Genomic DNA, 10796 nt, shown 5'->3' with positions numbered 1-10796 from the left:
ATAACTGTAATTTGTAATCAAATGATTTTATTAACCTTCCAAATGGGTTAAACTTACAAACATTATATACAAGATTAAAAATTTAATTAAATTTTCAAACATATCAACAAACATTTCATCTTTCTATAATCATTTTTATATTATCTTTGTTTCTCTTGTCTCTTCTTTGTTCTTAAATCTTTTTGTTGTAAGATTTCACTATGCTTTCGATCTCAGGATTCAAACTTGTGTTCAATATAAATATAAATATTAAGAAAACCAATTAGATTGTCGAGTTGAACTAGAGATTTGTCATGATTTGCTTTCAAAGTTGTATAATCTTGATCAGGATTCATATTTTTCTTCTTCTATTTTCCAATTATTTGAAAGTTAACTATTATTCAATGGTTGTTGGCTACTATTGTCCTAAAATATAACTTAGTGAGTAACAGGTACAATTTATTCAAATTTGGTATATTTTTTAATATAATTAATATAAATTTTTGTAAAAAATATATGGCTAACATAAATACAAATTTTTATTATAAATTCATTGAGGCTCTTGGTGGTATGTGAAATAGGAAATTATCATTTTTAATTTTGGGTCTTCAAATATATGTTTAATATTTTCTATCTAAATTATTAAATATTCTTAATTCTTTTAAAAAATACTCCTATATAAATATTTTGTTAGAATTTTAATGCTTGATTTTGGCCCCCTGACATGATCGAAATCCTTTGGCGAATGGTATGAGGAGAAGCTATTGGAAAGAGGTCTAGGTCTCGACACTGGCTAGGCACATGTCAGACCATAACCCAATTCTTATGGATTTTTGTAGACAAATGGGAAGGGTGGAGAGAAGGAGAGGATATATAGATTCAAAAAGGTGTGGCTCAATGACGGTGAAGGATGTGAGAATATCTTCCAACAGTCTTGGATTAAAGGTGGGAATCCTTTGGCGAATTTGAGCAGAATAAGTATGAACTATTGGGAGATTGGGGGGGATCAGAACTTTGGGCAAATCTCGAAAATGATAAAAGACCTCAGAAAGAAGCTCAATCATTTGCTGCAAAAAGTTCAATCAGAAGAGGTCTTAAATATGGTGGCAACAGTGGAGAAGGAGCTGGATGATTTGCTTGTGTTGGAGGAAGAAATTTGGTAGCAATGGGCTAGGGCCTTATGGCTAAAGGCGGGTGACAGAAATGCTGCTTTCTTTCACAAGAAATCTTCCCAAAGAAATGCCATAAACATGGTGCTTTACATATAAAAAAACTAATAAATAGATAAAAAAAAGACTAATAGTTATAAAATTAATCTTATTAAATCAATTGAAGAGAATAATATTATTTCTTCCGTTTCTATTTATAAGAGTCAAATTTGAAATAATATTTACTTTTTTCCTATAAGATTAAATATATAATGTTATTTGTATTGATTATTTTTATATTAGAAATTTCACTTATTAAAAAAATCTATTGACAAATAGTTAGAAAAGATAAAAATATTAATAAAAAAGATAATTTTAAAAAAAACTATAAATTTAAGACAAATTTACTGCTATCAATTAATTAACCACTTTTCTTAATATTGATAAATTAGATAATTTGATTTTATATATAAAAACAAAGAGAGTAATATTTAATTAAAAAATTAAAGTAATATTTATTAGGGGTATGGGTGAAAAATAAAAATTAATATTATTATATTGAAAAGTCAAATATAATACTTATTTTGAGATAATTTTTTTAAATTTAACTTATTTTAAAATCGATGTAGTATATATATATATTTTTAAAACTATATATCCTTGTAAACAAAAACTATATATAGCTAACAATAATGTGTTATGTTTCTCTCAAAGCCAAATTATTCTAGAACTAGTTTTACTAATAGGTATTTTTTTCTAAAAGATAATAAAAATAAAGGACATTTTAGATTAAAGTTTATAAAAAATATCAAATCAAAATTTTAATTTGGACCTTATAATAATGAATATAAAGAGTATTCTATTTTGGGATTAAGAGACACCAAATAAATTGAAGGTTAAATTAATTTTCAAGCCCTTTAATTATTTGACAATTTATGATTAGGTCATTAATGTATTTTTTTAAAAAAATTGTCTTAAAAAGTGGAATTTTTAAGATAATTTTTCATAAAATTATTTTAGAAAGTCTTTTTCTAAGATGGTTATTTCATAAAAGTCAATTTTCTAATATGATTCTTCAAAAGATAATCTTAAAAAATAGATTTTTAAGATAATTTTTAAAATGGAAAAAAATATTTCTAAGATAATTTTAAAGAAAACTAACGCAAAAATTAATATTCTGAAATGGTTCAAAAATTATCGTGAAAAATATTAACTTTTTAAAACTGTGGCTTTAAAGATAGTTTTTTAACCGTCATCAAATATGCTACAGATTTAGCAATCAAAATTGAATGATGAATAGTTAAAATTGTTCAAAGGTGAACTAGTTGCTTAATAGCAAGAAGTTTAATGGATAGGGGAAGAGAAATAATTAGACAATTTGTTTTAAAGAGAAAACTATGAAATGAAGAATTAAAAACCTTGATATATATATAGAGAGAATGATTACTCATATAATGAAAAAAAAATTGTATAAAGATGAACTGATAAAGTAAGGAGAGTGAATAGAATAAGGAAAAATACAATTTCATTAAAAATAAAAATAAAATTGTTTGCTTCCTTTGTTGATCTTAAATTAAAGGACTACTAGTATATAAATAGAGGGAGTAAAAGAGATATTCAATTACTCTTAATTTAAGACCCAAACTTATGAAAATCCCCTGCGATACACAGATTCATTCCTACTATATTTTATATTATATAACATCAATTTGACTTCAAGAGGGTAATAATTAAATATACATGCATGATCATGTTGAAGGTTAAGATTTGTAAAGTTAAATATAATTATGTCAATTCAATCATATTAGCTTCAATCAATTATTATGCATAAACCTAATTTAAAATATAAATTATTACATTAATTATAATTATCAAAATTTTATACTAATTAAATATAACTAATATGATAAAGTTAATTCTTTATTAAATAAAAAAACCATTAAATAAAATAACTTTTTTTAGCCACTCTGTAGGCATTCCATCATAAAAAAATGTATCAAGTAGTCATTTTCACTATAATGATCATCATTGAAAGTGTGACGCTACACATTCAAAAACGTTTGTATCATTAAATAGAATTAAACGAGGTTTTATTTGTGTTTATAATAAAATTATAATAAATAGCTTTTAAAATTTGGATATTTTTATTGTAAATTAATTCATTCAAAATATATTAATTATTAATTATAATTTGGAATAATAAATTATTGTGTTAAATTATATATTATTTTACTGAAATCATTTTAATATTTTTAAATTTAATTTTTTCATTTAAAAGTCTCACTAATTACATGAACTAAATTCAAAAAAAGGTTTTGACACTAATAAGAAATTACAGTAAAAAACAGAAATAAATTTTAAAAAAAAATTGACATGTTAATTTAAGGCCTAATAAAAGCTATTATTTTTTCCATTATTTACTCACCAAAAATATATTTCCCCCACCTACTTTCTTTTAGTTTATAATTGATTATGTTTTGAAATTATCTCGACCCATTTCCTTTTCTATTCCAAAACTACCGCACCCATCTCCTTAAAATTAACTTGCTTGATTATTTTTAGTTAGGTTGCCAACTTGCCATAAGAAATTAAGGTAGAATTTTTAAGCTTTTAATATTTTGTTACGTACTATATATAATCCCAGCATACGTATCATGAGATGATAACTTACTTTTGCATGATTTCACTTTTAACTAATTTATTTAGGCTGGTGAGTCCTTAATATCAGGAATTAAATACAACTTATTCATCTTAATTAACCACAACAAAATATGGAAATAATCATTAATCATTAAATGCTTGTTCCTCATAAATTCAACAAACTATTTTATTTTTTTACATGAAAGCAACTTGCAAGCATCCATTCTGTTAATCGGACTATTTCCTCCTCTGCTTTTCCTCAAGATATGCTGTAAAAAAAAAAATACAATATCAATGAAAATAAAATAATGATGGCTATTAATACTTATATTTTTTTAAATTATATCTGGTTGCACCCTAAACTTTTTAAAATTTACATTTTTAGGTCTTTAAATTTTTTAAATTAATTTTTAATCTCTTATTTTTTTTTCTTCCTTTTGTTCTTTTAATTTTTTTCCGTTCTTACTTTTAATATCGTAAAGATAAAAATTACTGATGGAAAAAAAGTTAAGGAAATAAAAGTAATGATCAAAAAGTTAAAAAATTAAAAACTGATGAAAAATGTTTAAGAACCAAAAAATAAAAAATAAAAAATTTAAAGCACTAAAAAGATAATAAATCCTTGATAATTTAACGAAAAAGTAAAAAAAAAAAGGTTTACCTGCTACAAGTGAAGTTCTTGGGGATGGGAAAGCCCGCATCAACACCACATTCCTTAGGAAGTGCAATGGCTCTGTCTTGCTTGAAGTTAGGAATGGGAGTTAGTGCTTCTTCAATGCACTGACATTCAGCAATTTTTTCATCTTTTGTTGGTGCTGATGCTTTCAATTCCTTGACACCATTGCAACATGCAGCTGAAGGGCTATCAACATTACCAGTGAGGTATTCCATGCAAGACTTTAGTGACCTTTTTGCCTTTTCACAATCGTAGCCCTTCCCTGCTGGATCTGCAGCCATAATTGTAAGGACTAACACAACTTGCAGAGCTAAGAATGCTACGAAAACTTGTTTCATTTTGTCAAGATAGTTTATGTTTCTCAATGAGCTTAATTTCTAGGATTTGCTTGTGTTTTGATGTGGATGGATGAAAGGTTGAGGGAGAGATGTTCATTATATAGCAACAAATGTGAGATATTTTTCAACTTTGATGATGTGAGCAGTGGTTTTATTTTTACTTGGGATGTGGTTTAGGATACACCACCGAAAATAGTAAAGTAAAGGTTGTGATACCACTAGAATGTATGCTTTTTAGGCATTTAATTTTTCACATCCGTTGGTGCAAAAAAAAAAAAAATTTATATTATATAAATTTAAATATATTATTTTCATTTATGAGACTTAATATAACAATTATTTTATTCTCAAATTAAAGCTCATTGAATATCTCAATTAAATGAACACAACTACTTTTTGACTTTGGAGTAGTACAACTAGTAGTAATAAACATAAAATTGTTTTATTCTAAAATTATAAGTATTATTGAATATATTAATTACTAGTAATTTACATTTTTTTTAAGAATGGTTAATGAGTGTGACAAAAGAATTGTTGAATAAATTGAAGGTTATATTAATCTTCAGGTTCTTCACCTATTTAGTGAGAGTGATTTCTAATTAGGTTCTTAAGTTTTTTATAATTGAATCCTTGAACATTTATTTAATTTTTAGTGGTTTTAAATTGCGATTGTGTTAGAATTTATTAAACATTTAAGTTCTCACATCTTTTATATATATATATATATATATATATATATATATATCAATTTGACTTCAATAGGTTATAATATAATTCGACGACCAATGCTCTCTCATGTAGGTATTTTTGTAGAAGGTAAGTGCACATACTTAAGTTTGTACCAAGTTATCCACAACATGTACGGCCCGAATAATCAAATGAAAATACAAACATGGCATGTTCGCCACACAACTACTTATTTTTACTGTAAAGATTTAATAAATATGAAAAAAGAATTATCAAGCTTCACTCTAAAAACTTTGATAAGTGTCACCCCTAAATCAATGTCATGTCCTATCAAGCACAATAGTGAACCTGATAATTTTTTTTTTGTCTCATGTTAATAGAGATTACACTCATCCCTCAATCCATTGTAATAAAAGTTAATCTTACTTACAATATGTAATTATCACTAGTTTAATTTTTTTTACATATAATAAAAATTAAAAACAAATCATTTTGTTAAATAGACCGTTCTCATTTAGAATTGAACTTACACCAACCTTTGGAATGTTATCAAGATCATTTAATCTAAGAGTGACAACAAGTGAACAATTGGTATATTTTTGAAATGTTGATTATGAACACAAGTTTAATAACCTAAAAAATAAGAAGACGGGGAGAACAAAGCATAATTAAAAGATGATAAGCTATAAATTGATAATTACTTTCTTATAAGAAGTAATTGAGATTTGTATTTCTATTTTTCATCAAATGAAAAACAAAAGGCAAAGGTAATCTACACTAAGCCAATTTATCAGATTATACGTATCATCCTTTTGTATGTACTAAAGGATGTTTCAAGTAATATTTCTATTCTGTCATTACTTAATAAAAAATAGTTTTATCTGTTTTCTTTTAAAACTACTTTATATCATATAAAGTTATTATAATTTTTTAGAAATTTATTTATATAAACATGAAATTAAGTTTTATATTTACATTGTTATACATGATCACATAAACTTTAACTTTAATAAATGATAAAAAAAATTAAAAAGCATATAGAATGATATTTTTTTGATACTTCCATAAGAAGGATATATGAAAAATATCATTAGCACTTTTAAAATATAAAAATAGTATTTATTCACATATTAATTTAATTTAAATAAATAATCTTCAATAATACATAAAAACTAAAATTCAGCACAAGTTCCAAACTCAGTTGCACAAGTGTTGTCAGTAAAAAGCCAAGAAAGGCATAGCCATACAACTTTTCATCTCAACGACTAATATACACAGCGGGAAACAATAACTACAAATAATGTCTACACTCAAAGTTAAACTTTATGCAAAAACCGCAAACTATGCTGCTTTTGGATAAATGAACCTGAATTGTCTGAGATTTGGGAAGTTGCCGGAAGAGAACAGTGACACCATTGTTTGGAACCGAGACCTTCCTTGGCCTGGATGCTTTTATCGTTTGATTTGGAGGCTCCAGCTTCTTCATTTGAGTTTAGTGTCAAAACCAGAACATTAGTTCCCATGAACAAATCCAAAAGAAAAGAAAATAGAGGAGCCACATTGCTTTACTCACCAATAAAGGAGCCAATGTTAATCATCTGCCAAAACAAAGCAACTGAGAAATATAAAAATTACTATAATAGGTGCTGAAAACACAAACTTGATTATGAATTAAGTGATACATTTAAAAGAAAGAGTGATTAGGAGAATAAAAGAATAAACAAGATAATCATATCAATGTAACCCATTGTGCTTCTTCATCTCCCTTCCCATAATCGTTCTATTATCTTCTAATTAGCAATTCTTCTTAGCTCATTAAGAATGGTCAATGATTTGTTTCTCTTCGGAGAGAAGAGAAGATAATAAAGCATCGTGAGGATAAAATATTCCCTGTTTTCCTTCGCAGAGAATGGATGAGTGTAAAGAGAAACCATTATTAAGCCAGCCAATCTGTAAAACACCCAAACAGAACCTTAATATCAAGAATCACCGAACCTCAAAGAAAACCCATCAACTGAAAAATATAGGGGAAAAAGAAAGTATAAACTTTACCTATGTGAGAACAAAGATTACCGAAAAAAACATATTTGATGATGGTTTTTTGACACATTTAATGATGATTTTGAATTATTTTTTAATTCAACCCGTGAAAAGTAAAAAAATTTCACAATAATTCCTAAAAAAGTTATCATTCTAAGATGACATTCAAGAAAATAATCGCCTTAATATGGTATAGTTCTAAGATGATTTTTAAGTCAAAATCGTCTTAAAATGATAGCTTTTCTAAGACGATTTTGACTTAAAAATCGTCTTGAAAGGATAACATTCGAAGACGATTTTAACTTAAAAAATATCTTAAAATATATATTTTTTTAAAAAAGATTGAGAATTCTAAGACTGTTTTTATATAAAAATTATCTTAAAATATCTTTTTTATATATATATAAAAAAATAAGACACAACACATATTTCTTGTACATATAAAATGATTGTAATTAAATCCATAAAGATTTAAAATTGTATGCCAGTAACATCTTTTAAACTATGCAATTAAATTATGAAACATATATCAACCTTGCTTACATTACAAAAATTAAATACTAATAGATTAACAATTAAATTCATAAATACTAATAATGAGGGAAGACAATTATGAATACAAAGGCATAATTATATCACTATTCCACGTAGAAAGAAAAACAAAATGGAAATTCTGGATTGGAATTGCTCATTTCATATTTATCAACTTTTGCCATCTCGGAGGCAAGAATAAGGAGCCAGACACTGAAAAGAACTCTAAGTGCTTGCTTTCCAATGAACTTTCTCAAGAATTAATCCCTGCATGGCATTGACATGTGTCATTCCCTTGGTAGCCTCCCATTGTACCTCAAATAACTAAAGTAACTTATGTAAAATAATATTAAGAAATAAAATAAATAGATGCACAATTTAAAAAAAAATGAAAAGATCAAACATTGTCCCTCCCATTGTTATAGAGCATAAGCCTCAAGATTCTCTAAGGTTGGGAGCCTCACAATAATATTAGAAGGCATTGATTCCCTTTTCCATTGTGGTATTTAATCACAGGGAAATATTACCAGCTAAAGCAAATATTATAGTCTACATTTTAATAATTACATAACAATAATTGCTCTTCTTGAAAAAATTCAAAATGAAAGATTAACTCTCGTCATTTAATTTCATGGAGAGACCATCCTTTGCCTATATAGGCTAATCAACCCATCATACATGAATTAGAATAGTTTTATCGTGGGACTAAACAATTTTGCACATCACTTCCTCAAAGTGAGAGAACAAGACGGGGCAATGATTACCATGGTCCATGAACAGAAAAGGATGAAAAATGATGTACTACTCACCCTTGTACTAAAGGTTTTTGGAGACTTCTCTGAAATATTGGGTTAACTTTGTAAGTCTTTTCATTCTTCTTGCCAGAAAGAGGAAAAACTTACTGAAGTAAATGGGATAAGGCGAGGCTCCATAGTGGTAAAAGTGATGTTCTAGAACTATGGAAACTTAGCTAGATGCAAAAACAAATAAAGAGAAGAAGAATATATACAATCCTGAGAAATGAACTAGATATTGATTGCAACATCCGTGATCCCTCTCCTCCTCTGCTGCTTTCGTTGCCTCTCAATGATAGTCACCAGACACCAATAATAACTGCGAAATATAAGCTAATTTGATAGTCAATTTGGATTAATAAGTGGGTGTAATTTTTTTGCTTTATTATTGTTTTTAATGAAATAATGAAGAAATTAACATCTTCACTATTTTTTATAAGAAAAATTCAAAAGAAGAAGATTTCAAGTGTTTTAGAAGAAAAATTGATGCAAAAATTGGAAGAAATGGAAAGTCCGCTTAGTGTGCAATACATGCTTAGCGCGAAAAAGACCCACGAAGAAGTCCAAAAGTGCGCTTAGTGCGAAAGCCCGCGTTAAGCCTGAAGTCAACATGAAAATTAAGCTACGTAGTGTCTATATAAAGAGGAGGAAGCAAAAGAAAAAGATAGTCTCACAACCCACACACAGGGTCTATCTCTTAGGGGAAACTCTCTCTCTTTAGTCATTTTCCTTTTTCTTGTTATTAGTCATCCATCACTTTCTTCCATTAACCCCTTGACATGTAAAGCCTCTCATGACTATGAGAGGCTAAACCCCTTTTGGTGGGAGCCTGAAGGCCAAACTCTTGTAATGTAATTTTTTCCTATTATCTATTTAATGCAATTCTGTTTTTATTATTCTTCTCTATACTTTTATGCTATTATAGTCTGATCACCCATGTACTGTTTAAAGGATAATGCATTGAAAAAAGGTTATTTTCTAAAGAATTGGGGAATGATATCTTAATAAATTCATTGCTAGAAATAGATTGACATTTATTTTGTCCATGAATTTTTGTATCTCTTATCGCAATACGATTTGTTATTTTAAATCTGCAAAGAGATTTGGGGGAAAATGATAAATAAACTAGGCCCTTCATACGAGAAACCAAAGATAGGGTAATTCAGTAGATGCGGGTGGAAACATGGATTTTATAAAATAGAGAAAATCAATTACATTATATTATAAGTAGTTTTGGCATATTAGGCCCAACATCTTTGCATTCTCACTCTATCTTCATTTTATCTTTTATTTTTCTTATCTTTTACTTTTCTTATCTTATCTTTCTTTATCTCATATTTTCTTTTTATCTTTATCATCTTTTAATTTAAATATTTTATCTTCTATTTTTATATTTAAATCTTTATCTTATCTCCTATCTTTCTTTATCTCCTATTATTTTATTTCCTTATCTCTTGCTTTTAAATTGGGTTTGAATCAATTTAAGTACAAACAAAGTCCCTGTGGATTTCATACTCAGACTTCTGAATATTTTAAAATTGGTACACTTGTCAACCGATTAACAACCAATAACAACAAAACCCTAACAAACAAGCACATGCCTCTAGCCACAACCTCCTAAAGGAGAAAAAAACACTAAAAGAGTATTCCTCTCTTGCCCCTGTCCTCTCCCTCGAAGACAAACCCTCTTTTTACAGAATCCCAGGTCATTGGCGTGGTGACGGCTTTGTAGGACAACTTTCATGGGGTGGAGATTTTCTACTTGGTGAGGGAACTATTGAAGAAGATTAAGTAGAGGGCAATGGTCAGGGACAAGGTTCTTGTGGGGTCCATCGATTGGGTTGACTGCAGGGGCATGATCGAGAATGTCTTCCACCAAACCTCCGAAATTCTTGACCCTCCCGCTACTAACATCGATCAACTTCTCAATGGCAATGCTAGCCGAGCACAGGTAGAGGGTGAG

At 27.7% G+C, this 10796-nt stretch overlaps 1 protein-coding gene across 1 annotated transcript; it reads right to left on the bottom strand.

Moving 5' to 3' along the window:
* Window positions 1-3882: 3882 nt before the first annotated feature.
* LOC114425083 (non-specific lipid-transfer protein A-like) lies at window positions 3883-4873 on the bottom strand. Its single transcript, XM_028391839.1, has 2 exons — window positions 4429-4873; window positions 3883-4036 (listed from the first exon to the last, which is right to left on the bottom strand). The coding sequence occupies exons 1-2, from the start codon at window positions 4779-4781 to the stop codon at window positions 4027-4029; spliced, it is 363 nt and encodes a 120-aa protein (XP_028247640.1). The 5' UTR covers window positions 4782-4873; the 3' UTR covers window positions 3883-4026.
* Between the last annotated feature and the right edge of the window lie 5923 nt (window positions 4874-10796).

Source organism: Glycine soja, chromosome 9 (assembly GCF_004193775.1).
Source record: "Glycine soja cultivar W05 chromosome 9, ASM419377v2, whole genome shotgun sequence".
Classification (NCBI taxonomy): Eukaryota; Viridiplantae; Streptophyta; class Magnoliopsida; order Fabales; family Fabaceae; genus Glycine; species Glycine soja.
This window is presented reverse-complemented; position numbering and strand designations above follow the sequence as displayed.